The sequence below is a fragment of the Melanotaenia boesemani genome, chromosome 10, assembly GCF_017639745.1.
Source record: "Melanotaenia boesemani isolate fMelBoe1 chromosome 10, fMelBoe1.pri, whole genome shotgun sequence".
Taxonomy (NCBI): Eukaryota; Metazoa; Chordata; class Actinopteri; order Atheriniformes; family Melanotaeniidae; genus Melanotaenia; species Melanotaenia boesemani.
The window spans coordinates 34,396,041-34,418,499 of record NC_055691.1 but is presented as its reverse complement, the minus strand read 5'-3'; the positions used below and the strand labels follow the sequence as shown (position 1 = coordinate 34,418,499).

The 22,459-nt window shown below is 40.6% G+C and overlaps 1 protein-coding gene across 6 annotated transcripts in view; it reads right to left on the bottom strand.

The window, feature by feature from the left end:
* The window catches only part of srgap1a (SLIT-ROBO Rho GTPase activating protein 1a), an 82,418-nt gene that overhangs the window by 13,137 nt on the left and 46,822 nt on the right, over window positions 1–22,459 (bottom strand). For 4 of the 6 annotated variants that reach the window (XM_041996682.1, XM_041996683.1, XM_041996679.1 and 1 more), the window contains exons 5-18: window positions 21,851–22,030; window positions 21,066–21,194; window positions 19,435–19,656; window positions 18,781–18,882; window positions 11,012–11,209; window positions 10,455–10,539; window positions 9,383–9,410; window positions 7,886–7,991; window positions 6,105–6,165; window positions 5,262–5,339; window positions 4,861–4,995; window positions 2,024–2,129; window positions 1,667–1,891; window positions 371–450 (exon numbers count right to left, since the gene is read on the bottom strand). In XM_041996682.1, coding sequence (XP_041852616.1) covers window positions 371–450; window positions 1,667–1,891; window positions 2,024–2,129; window positions 4,861–4,995; window positions 5,262–5,339; window positions 6,105–6,165; window positions 7,886–7,991; window positions 9,383–9,410; window positions 10,455–10,539; window positions 11,012–11,209; window positions 18,781–18,882; window positions 19,435–19,656; window positions 21,066–21,194; window positions 21,851–22,030 — 1,735 coding nt within the window. Of the gene's footprint in view, window positions 1–370; window positions 451–1,666; window positions 1,892–2,023; window positions 2,130–4,860; window positions 4,996–5,261; window positions 5,340–6,104; window positions 6,166–7,209; window positions 7,244–7,885; window positions 7,992–9,382; window positions 9,411–10,454; window positions 10,540–11,011; window positions 11,210–18,780; window positions 18,883–19,434; window positions 19,657–21,065; window positions 21,195–21,850; window positions 22,031–22,459 lie in introns of all 6 variants that reach the window. The other 2 variants (XM_041996681.1, XM_041996680.1) reach the window with 1 other exon arrangement.

Sequence of the window (22,459 nt, the reverse complement as noted above, 5' to 3'; positions counted from 1 at the left end):
GATGCTGAGATGTCCTGAGGCCTTAAGGAAGAAGCAGAACCATTACTCCATTACAATATGAATGGCTGTCCATCACTGAGCCCGGGTCCCTGACCATTGAAGGTTACTGCATTTAATGGGCTGAAAGACAGGATTAGCTACTCAGATCTGCTGCGAGTCTGGTTTAACTCCCAAAGCGCCACAGACAAGAAGGAAAACTAAAATTTAGACAAAACATTTGGACAGCAGATTATTTCTGTGGTCAGGAGTGTGTTCTAGCAACATTTCCAGTTCAGGTGAAACCTGTAATGAAATTAAATTTTAGAAAGAAGAAAAATTTTTTGACACATTTTTACTGTATGCACACAGACGTGTTTGTACGGTCTCTTACCGTCCTCACTGGTGTGTGTTTCTGCCCCTCCCTCGTTGTCCACCTCCTCCAGAGCTCCATGCTCACTGTAGGGGCTCTCACTGTGGGAAACAACACGCAAACCATCAGTCACAACAAGGGACACAACATCGTTCCAAAACACTTTTGTTCTCCTGGTATTTAGTATTTTTGCCCCACTTTTTATTCTTTCAGCCCCTGAAAAAAATTCTAGTACGAAGTCATTACTGAACAAAGTCTCAGTTTTCCTTTAAAATCTTCACAGTCACTGAAGACAACACTTAATGAGACACAGAAGTTCAAACGGTTATCAGTACTCAGAGTTTTAAAGCTTCTGTCTGTAGTTGGCTCTCTTATGTTTTAAATGCTCCTCTCTTGGCATCATGCTGGCAGTAAAGCCACAAACCCATCTCTTCAGATTACCCCTGCCAGGATTGCAGTTTCCTCCCTTGCTAACATGTCAGTAGCCACCTCCTCCTCCTCACCAAGAAAGAGGAGAGCCTGTCAAGACAACAAATCTCCCAAGGGCTTCGTATGCACAGCCTGGGGACACGGCCTTGCTGAGACGGGTGATTAGTTTTAGTCAGGGATAAACCCCTGTCAGCCCTTAACAGAGACCAATAAAGACGAGAAGAAACAAGTGATAAGCCCCTGCTTACAGATGTGGAACTGGCACAGATTCTCGAGTATGACCCGCCTGACTTCAGTATATGCTGCACTTTGACTCATCATTGCTCTCTCGCCAGAAGACTTCCTTCATTTCCTGCTCCAATTAAAGTCATTAAAGTGATTGTTTCAGCCTGTAACACCTAAAAAGAAATAAATAAATCCATGTAAAGTCAGTGCTGATACATGTTTCTCCTTTTTCCTGTTCCTTGATAACAACAGCCTCACTGGTGAGCATAATTACTAATATTAACCCTACAGATGTATAACTGGTGGAGCTCCAGCACAAAGAGCCCATACATACCTGAATGTTTAGTGAGACCCTAATGAAAGAGGTCTGGCTGCATGCCTTTGTTCCATTCACAATAACAATGAAGGAATGAGAAAACCACCACCATCTGTCGGACCGCTTAAACCAACGTCTCATTTGGGAAATCTGAGCAGCTGCAATGATTTCATTGGAATGTTTTCCACCTTTGGCTTTAATTATAGATAACCTATGGCTGGAACCATGGACAACTGTAATTGTACATCCTGGTCGCTAAAATTTGACTCAGCAAGACGACCCAATCTGAGACAGAACTTCATATCTGCTCTGTGTTATGTTAAACGGAGCATGTTGCTACAACTTACCAGTAGTCTCCACCGGCCATGCACTTCTCATAGATGGGCCCATCCAGTTCTTTGGTGTCAGGAAAGATACTCTCGTGGTGGATGATGATGGTCTTGATAATCTCGTTGACATGAGCTTGGCAGGAGACCTGGTCTTGGCAGTCTGGGGTGGGCATGAGTGTGGGGCCAAAACATATGGCCAAGTTGTACGGATCCATCATGTTCTCATCACTGTACTGGGACAAACTGGAGAAAGGAGGCCATGATGGAGAAAGTAACGTGAGCAATAAATGGACTTCCAGCAGGAGCAGCTCATAACTTAGGGATGCATTTCTTTAGATTTATAATGAATTTACAGATTCCTGTCTAGAAACTTACTGGTTGAGGAAGGCAAAGAGATAGCGCATTACAACCAGGACAGATCTGGGAATGGTCAGGAGGATCTTACGGATGTACAATGCCCTCTCATACAAGTTGTCTATTCCTACAGCAACAAACACAGGACAAACAGGAGATATATGGATTAAATAACTATGTGCATATTTGGAGGTTTGCAGAGACAGATTTTTCTGTTCAGCCATTGTTCTGTTAGATGTGCACTTCAGGTCTTGGTCTTGATAAAAGATTAGTTTACTCATGCTGGAAAACAGACTTTGTTCTTCCAAAGCTTCTCATTTCAGAATTTATAACATTTACTCCAATAACTGTACCAACAAGATAAAAGCAGTCCCATAGTATGATTGAACCTCCACCATGCTTCAGTGTTATTTTCCTTATGGTCTTAATTAAAGCTGGGGTATAAAAATTGTTTAAATTGATTTGAATTGATTAAAATGTAAGTCGCTTTGGATAAAAGCGTCTGCTAAATGACTGTAGAATAGAATAAAATTTAATTAACCTAATAGTGATTCATAAAACTCGGTTATCGACATCACGATGCTATCGCGTGACTTACCGATGCTATATTACAATATTACAGTAATCTGATTCCTACCAACTATCTGATTTTGATGGTCATGCAAATGTGCTCAGTGTTTTATAAAAATAGTTATCTGAGAATGTCTTTAACATTCAAGAAAAATTGGTGTATCTGTAAATGAATCAATATCAAATCAATTTTAAAACCGAAGTGATTTAGGAAAAAGGTGGTGATACCCAGTCAGCACATAAATTGATGTGCTGCATTTCTAAATATTCTTGTTCTGTTACCATAAAAAAAAATTATAAATATATGTGTGTGTGTGTGTGTGTGTGTGTGCTTAAAAAATATATATTTGTTACCAAGATAGTATCTGACAGTGATCATATATTTATTATTACTGAACTAAGTCTCAAGGGAAAAAAACAAATTACTTTACACAGTTACATAAATTATAAGTTATTATCTAGAGAGCACAGAGGTAAAGTGTGTGTGTGTGTGGTTTTATGTCTGTACAGGAACAGGAAATGTATCGACCGTGCGGTAGCGACCTTCACCTCGACTTAATTTCCACTGCTTACGTCACAGAGGAAGAGGAAGGAGAAAAGGAAGTTTAAGCTCCATTAACACCTGAAAAGAAGGACACCAACCAGTATTTCCTGTCCCAAATGAAACGGTGTGTTTTGAAATCACTTTTGCATGTGATTTTATTACTTTAAATCCTGTCCTTTATATTTCAGCCTTACAAAGCTGAGAGAAACCACCCAGGAAAGAGCAGATAAACATCACCTTTGGATTCCAAACATTTTAATTCTTTGTGCTGCTACACTTCTGCAACATGCTGCATAATGCCAAGCTTCGTGTCTTCTATTACCATGTCATTTGTTCCACCTGAGGCAGCCCGTTTTACTTGGCTAAGCTAGGGCTGTGCTAGATGCTAAAAATAGTCATGTCACCCTTCAGCCATTCTGTGCCATCTGGGATTTGGACTTCTGGGATACTTGTGATGCATTTCATTTTTCATGAATACCTAACTAGGATTCTGTGTCTCTTGAACACAGAAGCTATTTATTTAAAGTTCTGCTCTAATGTTGACTTTTACCTCAGCTGTGTGTGTAAGCACTTCTGCACCAATTATTTCACAATCAAATTCCAGAAGTGAAAGCTGTTACAAGCATTTAACTGTGGTGATAAAAAAGTTTAGGTGAGAAGATGTTAACAGATAATTGATCCTGTTTGATCTGCTCCATATGGGGGAAGAAGTTTTTAATATGAGCCTGCTGGGCACTCAGCTCACACTGCAATCACAGGCATGTTGAGTTGGGGAATGTAAACAGGGAAACCCCATCACTCGTCCAACACAAATGTGTGAAAGCACACCGAGAAAACACAAAGACACACTTCACACACAGAAGAGCTTGCTTCAACACAAAAGCCAGATGTAGCACGCACACACACACAAAAGCCCTCCTGGGAATTACAGCACATATGCCCGCGTGACTTCACGGATATTCAATTGTTCTTTAACAGAGCTGCACATGTAGTGTCTTAAAAGATCAGGGGAAGCAACACGAAGACCTGACTGATCCTCCTGTGTGCTGAAGTTCAACAAGTTATCTCAGACTTCAGATTTTCATAACAGAAAGCACAAAGTTGATCAAATGCTCTCAGTGTGCAAACTCTTAAACAATGACTAAAATTGAATAAATAAAGGAATCCAGACAACCCGACTGCATGTATCAATGTAGCTATAAATGGACAGATTCCCTTTCCAGAGAGCAAGATATTGAGATGCATTTTTAATGAGGCAGGAAAAGATTTCTACCTCCAGTTTATGAGAAACAACTTTGGAGTCTTTTAAAGCCACAGTGTTTTCCTGACAATGGCTTAACAGATCACAGTTATGGGAGTTATTACTTAAGTTTTGTATATTTGGTAAATCAGAATGCTCACACAGATGGGTGTAGAGTCAGTTAAAATGTGTGGTGTGAGTTACATACTTTGTGTTTCCTAATAATACAGAATAAAGCATTAAAACACGAGGTTTAACATGTTGTTCTCTTCTGTAAATGTTGATTGTGTATTCACAGAAGCTTAATTCACAACCTGTCACATGGTGCGAGTTAACCTGCCAACAGTGATGCAAGAAGCACGAGGATTAAGATCCAAATCTGATTAATATGCCGTTCGAATGCAAAGAGATTGAAGAAAAATCCCTTGTTAGATCATAATCAACAACTAAGTGATGCAATCAGAAACAGTAAGTCATTGATAAAATTCAAAGATGTGTTCTTACTGATGCACGACAGCAGATCATTGAACCTCTCTTTGGGGAAAAGAGGGTTCTCCAGGCCGCGGAAGTACAGCTTGAGAACGCCAGCCACCGAATTGATGTCATGATTATTCTCATCATCAGTCAGATGGTCGTTTCCTAAAACACAGAGATGTGAACATGTCAGCTGGATGGCTCTAATTATTAAAAAATCATCATGATTTTATGTGAAGTACTAAGTGAGAGCAGTGGTTAAAATGATCAAAAAGGTCAGTTAATTAGTTTCCAGTTGCACCAAATGTTTGAATTTGATAAAAATGAGATAATCACACATGATTTATACACACAATATATATATATATATATATATATATATATATATATATATATATATATATATATATGAATAAAAGGGAAAAAATTACCTCTCTCAAATGAGTTTTTAATGTCATTGACTTCCAGTTGGGATCCAGGAACACGAAATATTCCTTGATGCTGGAGGCCTTCAGGAGCAAAAACAAAGACGGGGTATAATGATGAATAGAAACAGGAAGGGAAGAAAGGTAAAGATTCATTTAATATACTTGTGATGTCTATCATAAAAGCCATCTAGATAAATAATCAAAAACACCTCATTTAGCAGAAAAAGCTTCTTCAGGTGAACCTAAAAAGCACATCCTGTTCGTTAAGTCTCTCCAATTAGCTAATTAAAGATAATAATGAGTCTGGGAGTCTGCAATGAAGCTTTACTTAAGTGTTTTCCAACTGGGATTAAGACTTAAGGAGGAGAGAGGTCAAAAGTGAAGACAAAGCGAAATTAGCTGGCTGTTTGTCTTCTTTCAGTTTTCTCCCTAAACCTCGTCGGAACCCTGTGAACGTAGAGCTCTCACGACTGTCACTTCTTCTCAAGCTCACACTCAAAATTCCTCAACTGTCTTTTCCGGTCCTAATTAAAAAACAAATTTTCACATTCCTGGTTTGTTTCAAGCCTCTGTAAGCCGTCCGTCCCAGTAAGTGTGGGAGGCTGGGTGGAAAAGGCTGCAATCATGTAAACAGGATGGAATCTGGACTCAAGCGGAAAAAAAAAACCCAACTTGAAAAGCTTCAGTATGAACACACCCAAACATTTACTATCGTACTCGTCACTAAACCGAGACAGTCTCTACAGTGATCACACAGTTGGGTTATGAGAGGAATTCATGTGAGAAAAATCTAAAAACAGAGATCAACTCATGATTACTTCATTTAGAGATGTGCAGATGACTCACCGTAAAGATTTATGTAGCGAATACAGCTTTCTACCACACGGGGAATAGCTTGTCCAGAGTCCTTTCAAGGACAGAAAACAAACAAACAAAAAGAGTTTTTTAGTTTAGATTATATACCACCTGGTTTAGATGTCACATGAATATGAGCTAGAGCCTAGCCAAAATCTAAATTCTCTGGAATCTTTTATTTTATATTTTAGTAAATTTGGAAACGTAAACTTAAATTAATATTTGGATGATCTTAAATAAAAACATAAAATCAAAGAAAATCAAGAAACTAAACATTGTGTTATCTATAAATATTAGTTTTTGCTTGAGGATCAATAATAGTGACCCAGTGATGTATTGTTTAGGCTTTAACAGGTGATGGTCAAATAAACATGCACATAGAGTGTAAGTAAAGTTAAGAAGTTAAGACAGAGGGTTCATTTCTAAAGACCTGAGACAGACTGAGGTGACTTCACTTTGTGTTTTTAATACAAAATCTCTTACAAAACCTCATTATTATTAAATGACTGTGAAGCTACAGCAACCAAGGACAGAAATGTTGCCCAAAACATTTAATTCTATCAATCAGAAACATGGTGGGGTAAAATTAACGAGAGAAGTGCATTTGGAGGTGGACCGTGCTCTTATTTTGTATGGTTGGCAGCTGATACTGCAACTTGCTGCTGGTCAGGGACTCCATACACGTTTTTAATGATACAGTAGATCTGTTTACAGCCCTCGAGGGCACACAGTGGTTCCAAACACAACAACCAAGCCAAAATCGACTGGAGTTGAGCCGTGAGGGTGGAGGCTGCGTGAGGGTGCAGGTCTGGGTGCAGCTAGGTTATGTAAGGCAGTCTCTTGCTGCTGCTTTTTAATCATTTGAAATTTAGATGTGGGAGTGTTTCATGCTGGGAATTTGCATAAACAAACTAAGACATCATTTGATGCAACATTTCCTTTGAAGGAGGAAATCTTCAGTCTGTCCAAGTCTGATCATAGAAGTTTGGCAATTAAAAAAGATAGGACGGGAAAATCTTGTTATTGCAGGAAAGAAGAAGAAATGAGCAGAAGAAAGCAGCACAAGCACCCCCCCAACAAGCCTCACAGCGTGTACCTGATGTCGAGTGTGTGAGTTCCGACGTCCACGGCTACAGAGGAATACCACAAGAGTCATAGATGGAGAGAGAAAGACAGACAGGGGAAAAAGCAAGATCCAAATTAGCACCACAGCAGCTGCCCACCAAAGAATTTAATAAAACGAAGCATGTTTAATCCACTCTGTGCTAGCATCAGACCCCAAAGTAAAGGTGGGGGTAGACCAGGCAGGAGGAGAGGAGGTGAAGCCAGAGGAGGGAAGCAGCAAGTCTTATCAGCCCAGCATCCTCTCCCATCTGCCATTTATCCTGCTGTTTTCACTGGCTTCTGCTCTCACTCTGGACGAGGAGACCAGATCTCTGCCAGAGCAGATCAGTGATGCCAGGTCAGCAGTGAGCCAGGGGAGCTGACGGACAAACATTTATCCCTCCGACTGCTCTTCCTCTCCTCCTGCTACCCTCCACATCTATCAGTGCCAACCTACATCTCGGATGCAGACTGCCAAAGCTCACCGACTCATGAGGAAGGTTTCCAGAATCCATCTTAGCACAAATATGCTGTGGTTTGATGGTTAATGATAAATCAAAGCTAAGATGTTTTTGGAGGAACCCACCTAATGGTCAGAAACCCAGAACAATACAGAAAAATAGACCCAGGAAGGAGCAAAGTCAAGCAGTATATTATAAATAAAGTACCTTGATAAACGACTCCAAATTGCCATTAAATAATCTAACATTAAAAACAGAGCGGGGTCGACCCCGCCGGGGGCCTGTGTGGGTTTTGAGCAGCCCGTTGGAATGTCTACAATACAAGAATGCATTAAATTAAGCACACATTGCAGTTTTTATTCTAGAAACTCTTATCTCCGTTTTCCCTTCGCCTTCGTGTCCTTCAAAAACCTGAAGTCAAGGCTCCACTCTGCATGATTGACAGGTGAATTAGGGTTTTTCAGACACCGCTGAAACCACAAATGAAATTTTTTCTATATTATCTTTTTTCCCCCTCTTCTTTCTAATCTCCACAAGATATCACAGTGAAATGTCAGACCCACAGGGAGCATCATATGTGTCAGCATCCACCTCATGACAGACCCTGCACAGAACAACTCTGTTGGGGGGTGTGAATACGTGTGCTGGTGTGAGAGACATAATGTAGTTTGGCTTCTCATGACCTGTAAGATGGAAATGAAAAGAGTCCAGGGCAAAACTCTTTAATTAAAATGGCCCAAAGATGTTTTATAAATTTTATAAATACAGCAGAGACCTTATCTGTTCATTATTCATATCTCTGAAAAGAGATAACTCATTTATTTCTAATGTAAGACCTTTCACTGGATCGGAGAAAGTGGTGTCGGAATGAGCTGAAACCAAAAATATAAAGTTTAATATGTAACAACACAGAATAAAAGATTAATTGAAAATGATTAGCTGTGACTGATTAGAAAATACCTGAAACCATTAGTTAGTTATCAAAGTAATTGTTTTTTTTTTTGCCTCTAAACCAGAGTTGATCTTTTCAGCTACTCGTGACACGTTTATTTATGGAGGAGAAATAGATGCAGACCTTGATTTTTATTTAAAGGATGACAAAAAAAACAAACAAATGTTGAGTTAATATTTAAACAAGTAGCCACACCAACGCTAGTAACACAATCTGGACTTATTTAAAACTTTATGTGAATTACTGAAGTGAATTACTGTGATGTCACTCATCGGTTTGTCGACTACAGTTTCGAAGTGTTGCGCTTAACATTTCACCATTTCCAAGCCTTTTTGGACCTAAGAATGACCATATTTGGACAAGAATATGGAAAAAGGATGGGGTATTTGAAACCTGAATAGTCAAAAATATGTACTTTAATATCTCTTTAATTATGGGTGTGGTTTGAAAATGACTTCCTGTACATTAGAAAATTCCACTGTTTCACACCCATCCACCATGGCAGTGAACTGACGCTGATATTTTACCAGTTTTGATTTGGCTTAATTTTTCAGCCCTGGAATTATTACAAGTTTGATCATGTGAAAAAAAAGATCTTTTTTTGTTATGTGAATTTATAATATACCTCTAACAGCTTTTATTAAGCAGTAAAGATTAAAGTCTCTTTCACTGTTAAAGGAATTCTGGGTGTGTCCAGTGTTTTCAGTATTTACAGGAGCGTTAATGCATGCATGTGTCAGTGTGTATTTTACCTTGTGGTCATGTAGTCAGCTCTGTGGCCTGCAGCAAAAAAAAAAAAAAAAAAAAACACAGAAAGAAGAGAGATGAGAGGGTGAAGCTGGTCGTGTGGACAAGCCTGGACCCGTCTCTGAGGTCCCTGTGGTGAAATGTGCATACGGCCAGTGAAGCCTTTAAAGTCTGACATCTGTCTACAACCGCTGGCCTCATGAGCAGCACAAAGAAAACCCAAACACACACCTACATCTGAACGCGTGCACGTTCACCTACACACTTTATGAGGGACATGAGGGAGTTAAAGCTATCTCATAGTTTTAACTAGACTGCAGTCGCAAAGAAGAAAGACACGAAGACACAGGTGCATGCTGACACAATGATCATTATAGGACAACATGAAGGGACAAGTTTCTAAGCAAAACAACTTCCAGACAGGGAAGAAGTTTAAAACATGTGGCCATCGGGTCCTGTGAACAGGATATGACCCGTCTCTGTGCCTGAGTGACTCACACTTCAGCTCATTGACAAAAATATGATTAAGGAGCATGTAGGAGAAGCAGGAGGCCTTCGTCTCCCTCGTTAGCTTAGCATTAAGCCTATTAGTCATTAAGTGGGCAATTTGATGAAGACCACCAGGACTGCCGGTTAGTGCGATGACTGACAGATACAAATTGAGATCCCACCAATGTAGAATAAGGAGAGCTGCTGCAATGACCCCCACTCCTTCAACACAAGCAAGTCCATTAAATGTGGAGCAAATCAGTCACTAAGACGGATAATACAAGTTCACAATCCCCCTCAGCTCTGGCTTGACTGACTAAAACCCAGATTAACATCTACTGTTACAGCCTTGATCAGTGAGAAAAATGAGGCAAACAAAGTAAAGTTTGCCACAGAAAAGGCTAAACTGAAGTCAAGCAGCAGAATATAAAGAGACAAATTTTGCAACCGATTATTTACATCGACTGCGTGTGAATGCCAATTAATGTCCCGGGAAAAGCCTGAAGGACAAATACTGCCTGAAAGGATGTGAGAACAAGAAGAGGGAGGACTCAAAGAGGGGTGTAAGTAAAGGGATCGTGACCGTACCATCGCCGATCGTCCTCTTCAGCAAGTCGTGTTTGGCCTGAAGTTTGGAGATGAGATTACTGCCCTCCAGAAACTCGCGGAATTTCTGTGGAAAATTGAGAGTAATTACATGGCGGCCATGAGTGCCAGCCAAAGAGCCAGCTCTCAAGACAGCAATCTGTGATCAAGCAGCCAAGGGTAAAGGACACGATGAGAGCTTTTTTAAAGCCTGTATCACAGCATGTCCATCATTCCACTGGAACAAGATAGCAGTTTGCTTAACAAACTGGAAATAGTTTGGAAGAAAAACCTTCTGCCAGCTGGTCAGACATTTCAAAGGGGCTAGGTGCATCAGATGCAGATTCTCAAGTTAAATCTAATTTACAAAACTTCATGTCTGTAAAACAGCTTCAGAGATGAACTTCAAAGGTTATAAATTATTAGGCATTTTCACTTATTTTAGAAGAATTACAGCAAAAAGAAACATCAAAGGCATTTAGTGTAGAAATAAAATCTAAAGTCATTACCACGTCTTTATTTTTTGGTTCACTCAAAGCGATGACCTTCCCTGCACTCACCATGAAGTAGAACTGCTCCGTCTCCTGCTGGTTGGCTCTCCTCTTGGCAATGCTGGGCTTACTCAGGTACGTCTCTGACACAGTGGACTTGACTGATTCTGTGGACCGGCTGTGGTGGAAGCACTCGGACACATCGTAGTCCTCAATGGTTACCATATCCTGGATGGTGGTCAGGGTGGCCTCTGATGTCTTTTTGACCTGTTGAGAAGCAGTTGAAGAGCAAAAAGTTGTCTGCTTAAAAGCTTGATGTCATTGCTTCACTTTCACCATGTTACCACAACACCATTCATGTCAGCTTGCTTCATCTCACTGCCTTAGGAAAAACACATTCTCCATCCTCAAGACGAACTAAAAAATTCAGGCGCTTTCTGCGTCGTCATACATTCCTTAAAAATCCACTCAATCTGCACGCACTCAGCGGGGCCCGGTGGTGAACAGTTCTTTCTGGAGATGGTACATTCACTCAGAAGCTTTTAAGATTCGTTTCCACAACCGGCTCGACCCTGTCAACAGCGCTTCTCCCACAGCGTGCACACATCAGGAGTTGGCCAAGAGTGTCCGTCCCACTTACTGCAGAAAAGTCTTCAGGTCATGGCTAGGGATGGTATAATTACTTAAATTTCACAATTAACCGTGATATTAAACGCCATGATTAATTAATCGCAAAGATTCTTGAATATTGTAACTTTCCATATAAGATCATGTCTGAACCGTAACGGCAAACGTGCACACAGAACAAAAACAGTATATATGTCAAATGGGTCATCATAAGGCCATCCTCTTAATGTTAGGCTTAAAACTGGAAGGATTAAAGTGGTTCTGCTGTGGCCAGGCAGCTATGAGTAATATGTCACGAGTAATAACTTTGTTGTTTGTGCATCAAAAGAAATGGGGGTGGGGGGTGTCCCTGCGCTCCTGGGCCCGGGCCCTCTGCCCCGTCTGTCCCGGGCGGCCGGTGCCCGGGGGGGTCGGGGACTGCTGGCCTCGGCCCGCCGGGGCCGGTGCCCTGTGTCCGCGGGGCGGCTCCTGCTGGGGTCTCCTGCTGCTGCCTTCCTGGGCGGGCGAGTGGTCGTCTCTGTGGACCGGTCGGGATCTGTAGCCTACGGGGGGGCTGGTGGCCTGGGTCTCGGGACCGCTGGCCTGACTCTGGCCTCTGTTCAAGTGAGGTGGCATCTGCATGATCACTCTGCATGGTCACTCCTTCCTGAACGTCTCCACACAGTCTTTGCGTCGCCGTGTGGCCGAGTTCTCCAGCATATCCACACAGGTTTCTCTGCGCGTGTTCTTGAATACAGCAGTTTCACTTATATCTATTATCATATTTTTTTTTCTTTTTTTTTATTATTATTATTATTACTCCTACTCTTATTATTATTACTACTACTATTATTATTATTACTATTATTGTGATTATTATTATTGTTACTATTATCAACTAGTTGTGTAATGACCTACTGGCCAGGATGATCGTAGCTATATATGTTGCAAGTAGTATGGATTACATGGTTTTCTGTATAATGTTTTAAGTCCCCACCCGCACTCCCCACACCCTTTCTGTCCCTCTCTCTCCCCTCCCTCTTCTCTCTACTTTCTTTTCTATCTCTCTCTCTCTCTGTCCTCTCCGGTCGAGTCCAGCATTAAGAGTCTGATTTAATAAAGTTTTTCATGTCATCAAGAGGGACTTTATACATGTAGTATAAATCCCTGCTTGATAGAGTAAAATTGCCCAGCACCAGACAGCAGCCAGACATTCATTCTGTTTGCAACGATGCTGGACAAGACAGGTTAAAAAAAAAAAAAAAAAAAAAAAAAAAAAAAAAAAAAGAAATAAATAATTCATTAAATCCACAGAGGAATCTCTTTGCATTATTGCATACATTGTGACAGCCCTAAATAAAATCTGAAGACCTGTAAGGAGTATTCATACCATTTTACATACTTCTAGTGTTGGGAAATTAATGTAAAATAATAGTGATAATCGTAAAATCATGATTATTTCTTTGACAAATATGTACCAAGAAAATCTGTAATGGTGACATTCCCTATCCATGACTATGTCTATTACACGGTGTCATATGACACAGCATCTGACACATAAATGACAGGACACACATATCTGTAACAGCTCTTTGAAAGCTAAAGATACCATAATCTGAAAAAACAAAAACTTTAAGAAAACAAACGTGAACTGGTCTCAGGCCAAAAATCTGTAAAAGTAAATTGAATGCACTGAAAAGAAAAAATGTTAAAATCTAGGAAGGAGTTGTAAACTATGTAAAAACTAAAACTGAGAATAAACTAAGAACTGTATTGTGTTGTACTGCTCTGTTAAGGATCTTCATTTAATCTTTGATTAGGTTTTCTGCATCAAAAAAGTACAACAAATTAGAAAACATAAAAACATGGATATGTCTTTCCTCATTCCTCTAATCCATCTGAAAAGCTAACTCTGTCTTGCCTGTTGGTTTGTGTGCTGTCAGTCTCCTCATTTGGCATCATCGTACTGAATTAGCTTTACGTCGTAGGAGGAAATATGTAGGGTGAGAAATAGTCAGGCTTGGTGCCTGAGAGCTGCCATCCCTGGTTAATAATAATAATACTAGGGAGTAATTGTGAAACGAAAGCAGGGCAGTGTTTAGCTACACTGGGGGTGTGCATAGTTGGTTTCTTGCTGCAGTACACCTGAATTGGATTAATGGGTCAACATACTTGGACAGAATTTGATAACACATAGTTAAGGAGAGCTATTTGATTTTTTTAATCAGGTGTGTTGGAGCAGAAAATTATAGATTATGGCCCTCAAGGACCAGTGCTAGACACTCCTGGGAAACATGGTCCGAAAAGAAGAAGCTTCAGCATCTGTTGGTGAACTAAGGGAGACTCTGCCTCTTTAAAGATTGAATAAGCCTCCATAAAACCCTCTGGGAAGGTGCCTCACGGCCAAATTTTGTGTAAATACACCTGAAACACACATTTACTTACTATTAACTCACAGACATGCTGAGTCAGGCTCTGAAAAGGCTAAAGAAGTCGACCATGACTCAGTGGTGAAAAGATGTCTTATTCTAGTCGAAGGTCGGCTGTTTGATGCCCAACTTTTTGATGTATTGAAGTGTTCTTGAGCAGAAAATAAGCCTGATATTTTCCACTGATATGCTCACGAGTGTTTTACTGCAAGGAAAAGAGGATCCCATATATGTGTCTAGTCTAAATTTATACTATAAGGACAAAAAGTATGTTTGTGTGACTAAAAAACTACTGAGAAAAAGCTTTGTAGAACCTTTAAAAGCCATGTACGTGTATGAAACATTTTACAGTGGATATAAAAATTAAAAATGCCCTTGATAAATTGCCAGGTTTTTGTGACATTAAACAGCTTTTTCCATCTTTAATGTGAATCTCTACAATTCAACTAAAAAACAGATCTGTTAGAAAAAACTAACTGGTTGCATTAGAGTGTACACCATCAAACAAATACTTTATAAAAAACACTTTCAATAGTCCTTAGTCCTTCAATAACTTGCATTTAGCAAAAATGCTACTAATGTACATCGGTTTGGTTTAAGGAAATAACAATAGGAAGATAAAAAAAAAAAGAAAAACCAAAAGCCAGACAGGAAGGAGGGGTGTAGACACTATCAAGTGTGATTATGAGTCACTGATGTTGAAAAGCTGCAGAGGAAAAGAAGATCAGCTGATGCAGAAACAACAACCACCACCTTTGTGGAAAATTCAGCAAAATAATTCTTTGACCTCTTGATATAGAGACCACTGGAAAATAAAGCACTGCAACCCTGTCAGTTCAACATTGGAGGCTCCAGAGATCCAGTAGGCACAGAGTGAAATGAAGATGGACTTTTTCTTATCTTTCTGAATGATCACAAGGACCCTTTTTAGCAGATGTTAGTGGGTCGAACATCAGTGTTAGCTAAAGAACAAGATTCTTGGTGCATGCAGTTAGGCAAACTGAGACATCAGAGCTACAGGTTGTTTCTTTTAAAGAATTTGACCTGCGAGTCATTTTGCCTTAAAAAAGAAAGCGAGAAAAGAAGACCTAAGATGTACAGAGGACTTTCATCTGTTGCAGTGACACAGTGTGGATGTGGTTACAACGTTATCCAACCTGTCATTAAACAAAAACAGACTGCAGGTTGGAACATGGCTAACGGCATCACGTGAGGAAGGAAGGAAACGGTAGATTCTACAACCTTACAGCAATTTTTTTTAATAAAAAATAAACCTTTCAGAGTGCCATGACAGGTCCTTACAAAAGGTAACTTATTGTGGCATTTAGTCACTAGTTACACTTTCTGAGTGTGTTTGGGCTCCTTCTGCCCCCCTGGCAGCCTCATCCCGGGTGGCCCCATGGAGGCGAGAGGCCCAGCTGTCATACGGAGACAGGAGCCATGCAAGCGAGAGAATTGCTCCCAGTGAAAAAGCTGTTGAGTTTATCCATTATTCAGCAGGCCAATAGTTACCAGTGTTCACCATTGGGCTCAATTACAACAGAGTTCTTGGAAAAACCCTGTGGATATACCCATCAGTCCCTGCAGCTGCACAGCAGACCTAAACAAGGGCCACTTGGATGAAGTTACAGCAAGTTTGCTTGTTTTTTCAAATACTCAAATATCTTCAACAATGTGATATCAGCATTTCACCAGTCAACAGAGAATCAGTGTAGTTTATATCAGGCTTCATCTAATCATCCAAAACTAACTTCCGTTCTCTCTCTCCACTTTTTAAATAAGCGTGGTTCTGCAGGTCTGCAGTAACACATCACTAACAGTTATTTCAACATCTGTCATCACATGTCAGAAATCAGACTGCTGTCCAATAGCTTTCAACAGACCCTGTAGTAAGTGTGTAATCTGCACATCATCATCATCACACACACACACACACACACACACACACACACACACACACACACACACACACACACACACACACACACACACTTTGATGTGCCACCCTGATATTCATCTGGAGAAAAAACAAACACTCCTTGCAAAGGAGACGGTTTTATATTGCCAGAGTTTAGTGTGAAACATCTTGAGAAATAACATCTCAGTGTGCTTGCATATTTGCAGAACAGATGAGAGACACCAGACGAGGAAAATCTTTATTCTCTGCAAACTTGGGGACATAAAGAAGCAAATGAGATCTAAATGGGGAGTTTATTAAATCTGAAAATGAGAGAAGCACACTGAATGGCTGAGGAGTTGACACAAATGATGCTATAAAAATGTCTGCTGTGAGGCCTCCAGCAGGGTAATGTTAACTTTAACACAACAACAAAAAGAAATCTATCCTCTAGGTTTCCCTCCCCTCCCAGCAGTGATGCAAAGTCAGTTATTCAGCACGTTTTTTTCCTCATCTCACAGGAGTCAAAGAGGTTCGAGGAAGCAGCTGCACTTTTATTGAGCTCTACCCTGTAGCTTTTCCTGTCCAGATACAGACAGACTCTCTCTCTCCTGTACATTTGACAGTGGAGCTTGTAGGTTGCAGCAGAGCTTTGAAAGTTCAATTTTCAAGGATGTATCTGGCACGCCATGCTCAGGAAGAGAGGCCATCTGGTGATCCTAACATGAGGCAGCAGCGCCTTCCAATCCTGACCCACCAGGACATCCGCTTCAGCAAGGCGGGCGGACAAGGACGTGAAGCAACCGGGCTTGCCAGCTAACACACACACTCACAGGGGGAGTGTTTGTTTGTGCTCACAAATACTGTAAATACTCCAGACTGTGTGAGGTGTGATGACAGCAGCAGGACGGAGATGGGCATGGATTTACTGCTGGGCTGTAACCCACTGATGTGTAGACTCAACAAGACCTGTGATGGTGTCCTGTGACATCAGTCAAAGCAGCGTTAGCAGAGGATGCTTTATCTCTGCTGAGGTGGGGCCTCTGTGGATCTGAGTTCCCCAGCATGTTGCAGATGCTACATGTGTTTTTGGATCTTTTGGAGGATGCATCAACATCGTGAGCCTTTGTTCCTTGAACTGCTTTTGCTGTGTGGCAGGATGCAATGTTTTGCTAAAAGAGGCCACTGCCATCCAATGTCAAAGCCATGAAGGGGTGTAAGTTGTCAGCAACACTGTCAGAAAGGTGGAACATGAAGCTAAATGAAGACAGGGAACAGGACTGAACATCGCCATGATGATCTGACTGGTTGACTCCCTAACCGTACATAGAGTCAAATTGCCAATTTATAGTGTTGTCCAAACATAGTTAGATCTTATATGCTCTGTATGGTGTACTTGAAGCATCCCACAATGCACCAGGAAACATATCAGTCGCTGTGCTCAGCACATATATACCATTGTGCATTTCAGGGAAGGAAAAAAAAAATTAATCTGTGGATTTCAGGTGTGTCATGTTTTTTCACTTCTTTTCAAACCATTTTAAGCAATAAAATAATAAATACTGATGTTATAAACTAAGCATCTTTATCTGTTGTTTAAATAAAAATTTTGGATAAAGTTATTTGGATACCGAGGTGTAATTTCAGTTAATATTCCTAAAGATGTGACCGTTTGACCACATAGGAATATCAAATCCTAGTGAATGTCAGAGTTGAGTCTTAAGCCTGGTACACAGAACGATATTTGGGCTGTTTTTGTCCCGATTTTGCCTCTTCCCGACCTCGGACGGCAAATGCCCGATCATCGTGAGATTTCCCTGTCCTACCATCATTTGGTCTGTGGTGTGTTACGAGCCGATTTGTCCTGATAATCCGCTCCAAAACGAGTCATAGCCGACAATTGGGAACATTGAACATGTTTAGTATTTCAGTGTCGGTTTCTGAAGAACGCTGACGACTCGTGCATCGTGACTGCGTGGATGGTGACGTGGCACAGAATGTAGCCAATCAGAGAGCGAGCTGGCTGGGGAGCAAGGAAGTAAATAAAGTCCGTGTTCACGCCGTCTCCAGTCTGTTATTTTTTTCAGTTCTGGCTTTTTCTGTTAACAATAGTCCCAAGACCACCATCATTCCCTCGTCCTATATATCCCCTTCCATGCTGGGTGTTGTGTTTTTCGGTTGTTCTGTGATTACATTTTCGAAGCACACCACACACAGTACGATCAAAACTGATTTTTTTATCTTCATGCGTGATTAAAAAAATCGTTATGTGTGTACCAGGCTTTAGCAGATGAACAACAGAAAAAAAGTGCCACAATGTGGAGGGAAAAAATAGAGGAAAATGACAGGAGGAATTGAGAGCTAAGAGAAGGAAAACAGCTCAGATGTGATACCAAAACAGACCGATGGATGTGACTGCACTCTTAAACAGCTGCAGTCACAACCTTTCCTCCCTTTGTTCAATAACAAATGTTGGGTTACCGTAGCATGCTGCAGACACATGAAAACAGTACCACCTGCAAGACTGCACCTACAATAGGGAAAAAGGTTTGTGCAAATACAAGCAAGAGAGGGAATTTTAGCAGTGGGAGCATAAAAAAAGCTTCTCAGAAAGGATTTGACGGCTACCTGCAGGGCATGAGAGACAGGAAATATAGAGTGTATAAATGTCTGTGCTGTATATATGCAACAAATACTTCAACCTTCAGAGATCATCAGTAACTTTTTTCTGTCTCGCCTTGGATGACTTCTGGCAAATGTGAACTTTCATTAGCAGCATTAATTCTCTGCAGCTGTTAGTATCGCCCAACAAGTGAATGGCAACACAAAATAACTAGAGGTGACAACAAAAGTTAGCAACACATATACCTGGATTCTGATTTAAAATGCTTGTGGTGTGATGATACCTCTTCGTTTTCGATCTTCAGGGTAGCCAGGCGAGACTGCAGCTGCTGAAACCTCAGGATGAGCTCCCCATTCACTGGTGGTTGCACTGAGATCTGACAAACCTGAAAGAAAAGAAGAGAAAACACACCATCATGGACCGATAACCTGGATTATTTTTACTACTGAAATGAGGTCACTGGTTAGAAGATGCATTTAAATTTTTCTTGAGCTGCAAACCACAGTAACTTGTGCCAACTGAGGGCAGACAGCCACAGAACGACAGCTACTAAACAGACATGATATCAACGAAGTGCCAGCCAAACAATAAAACTCCTCAACTCAATAAAAACACATGTTGAGCTGCATGACTGCAGGGGAAGAAATAACAAATGATTTGTCAAATTCAGTGCCCCATAAAACCTGATCCAGCAGCCCAGATGCAATAAAAAAACAGAATATCAGACCTCATTAAGTCTAAGACATTTTTCTAACAGTTTTTTTGTGTGTAACTGTGGTGGAGCATGTCTGGAACAGAAAAAAACCTAACTTGTTCCAGGTATTTTGTTCTAAATACATTTCGGGTCATCTTTAGACTGTATCTGGAGACTGCAATGATCAATTCAACAAGAGAAAAGCTGAAAAGCTATTAGATATGATCACAAAACTCTACATACCTCATCACCCATGTGAGCCTGGAACTCAAACTTTGCTGGTGGGCAAAAGGCTGTAGGGTACATCTCCATGAACCTCTGTCGGTCACTTCGTGGGTCCAGGCTGTCCACTGCATTTTCGATGATGTCCAAACCCTCGTGGCGGGAGGTTTCCAGGTTGTACTCTGCTGACAGGTAGGTTCGCAAGGCCCGATTCAAACTAGCATGATACCCTAAATCACAGCACTAGAAGGAGAAAAATGAAAAGTAATTTGACATCAGATGGGTTGTTTGAAACACACAAGACGAGCAAGGTCAAAGTTCTTCAGAAAAAGATTAAAAAAGAAAGATAAATGACCCCTCAATCATAACTATATTCAAGTAATACGTGAGTTATATATATATAAAAAAATTAAATAAATAGCAAAAAAATAACAAAATGAAAATGTTTTCTGGGCTTTTGGTGACTTGTACAGGCATTCAACCATGGTGTTAAGATGCTTCATCCCTAAAGCTGCTTTTCTGGATCGGGATGTAAAGTCAGGTGACCAACACAACAGGGAGCGCTTGCAGGCTTTTGATGATAAAGTTAATGGCTTTCTTTAAGGGCGCAGTCCTCTTACTTCAGAAGAACGTGTCTTCCAAAAGCTGGAAGATTTGAAGTAGGTTTTTATCCCTTAAAAGGTCCAGTTATCTTATCCAGCAGCTCACAGCAGTCCCTCTCACTGTTACCTGTATCAAAGGTGTGATCCAGCATGAGTTCATCCATATGCTCCATCAGGAGTCACTCATTTCCACTGCCCATAAAACCTTTGAAAGATCTGTTTCCAGGTACTTTTTAGCCTAATTAGAAATAATTATTTCTAAAGCTGCATGTTCAAAATATTCATGGCACCTGTCTGCTTGTACATTTTCTTTGCAGTAATAAAAAGTGTCATCACTAAACAAATGGGTGTGTATGCACATACAGCTAACGTAGAGTGCACCCCACACATTCACACACATACACACACCCTGGTGGGATGTGAAGGCTTGTGAACAAAGTGGGAAGAGGGGTAATTTCAGCACACAGCATGCCGCTGAGGAGAGGCTGCATGTCTCTGCCTCCTTCAGTCCTGTCTGGAAACCTCCTGCTTCAAACCTCAACCTGCACCGTTTCCTTAGAAACGCCAGCAAAAGTAGTGCTGCTACTTTACTTCTCGAAAAAACAACAACAACAACAACAAAAAAACAATATCCCAGGTGAGCCAGATCATAAATAAGTCATGTTTATCAACCTCATGGCACAAAGGGCCGACAAAGCAATTTAATTCAAGGCAAAGCGCACAGACATGAACGCTGGAGTGAACACTTGTACCAGTAATGCCTTTGGGGAAAGAAAGTTCAGGGCTTCTTATCATCTTTACTCAGACAGTCTGAAAGATATTAAAAAAATACTTAAAAACTAACATAATATAAATTTAATGCTTTTGAAAATCTTTAAATGCGATCTGGCTACTAGAGTCATGAGTCTGTTAATTATGAGATTAAATCTCCTTTAAATGTCAAAGAAGACAAAGAACATGAAGAAATCTTCGGTCAATCCTGAAAAAAATCCACACAAAAATGACTCCAAAGTGAGATGAGACAGAAAAATCCCACTGCTTCATACTTACATCAACCAAGTCTGGCAAGTCGTGAATGTAATATTTGAAAACGGATGAGTTTGTCGCTTCCAGCGTCAGCAGGTACTCGTTTCGTGCTTTGATCGACTTCAGCTTGTTCTCCGAGTACTTGGCTTGACGCTGATGAGAGAATTAGAGGCAAGAATTAGAAACAACAGAGCAAGTGAGAAGGGGTGAATTTAATGAGTGGAGAATTAGCTTCTGACAAGTGATTATGCTTTTATGTCTCTGCACGCAGAGCTGTGACTGGATTACTGGCAAAACAACATTTTCAATTGATGCTGAAGTAGAAATAAGTTCAGATCTATTATAAATAGAACAAGAACAGAAGAAAATAGCCTGTCCTTCACTCAAACAAGGATGTCTCATATGTTTTCATCCTAGACCAAGATGAGGCTGTTATTTAGTCACCATCCACCGACTGACCAACAGACTCTGACTCATGCACTTCCAGATCGTTCACATTTCCAGGAACGGCTGTGTAAAAACTATCCGTTCCCCTACCCCTTACTCATTTTCCAGATATCTAACAACCTTGAGGCCTGTTCTGTGAATATGAAGCCTGCTTGTTTGGCTGTGATAATGATTACTGTGTACAGGTCAGTCAGACTTCAGAGAAAAATATTAAACTGGTCCAAAACCCACAAAATACAACAAGATGTTTTGTTGTCTTTGAAGCACTTAAAGATGCAAAGAGTGAATGTATGACCCCTGATTCGATTTTTATTCAAATGCCACAAATTAAACCAAAATTATTTCTAAAGCTGGTATTTTACCTTCTCTTTCATCTTCTCAATCTTCTTCACAGAGCTGCGTCTCGGGTATTTGTCCTCCATCCGTATGCTGAAGACGGGATCAGCCCTGCTGATCTGCTTCTCCTCCTGCTTCTCGGCCTCCTTCAGCTTGCTCTCAGCATTGATGCTCTCTGAGTGGTACATGTGGTAGGTCTTCATCACCTGGAAACACGTACAAAAAAAACAAAAACTGAGGCTTTTCTGCTTTTATTTTGTTTCCAAAACCTGAAAAAAGGTTAATACTGAAACTGAGAGAAAAAAAAAATGAGTATGATATCAGTTCCTGTGGGGTCGAAGGTCAGAATAATCCATCCTCATAGTCGTGACTGACTTTTTATACTCATAGCTAAGGCTTCCGTCCTTTGACCTGGTTGTTCATCGTATATTGATTCAACTCATCTCACAGATGTTTCTCAGTAAACCTCCAGCCTAAAGCAGATTCTCTCCAGCCTTCTTATATGAGGCACTTATATGACCACAATAACCACAAATCACAGCAGCTAAATCGAACATCCCGTTTATTATGTTTAATCTTAAAAAAACGCAGGAAGTAAATCTGGTTTCGCCCTCTGCCTTTGAAAGGTGGCTATT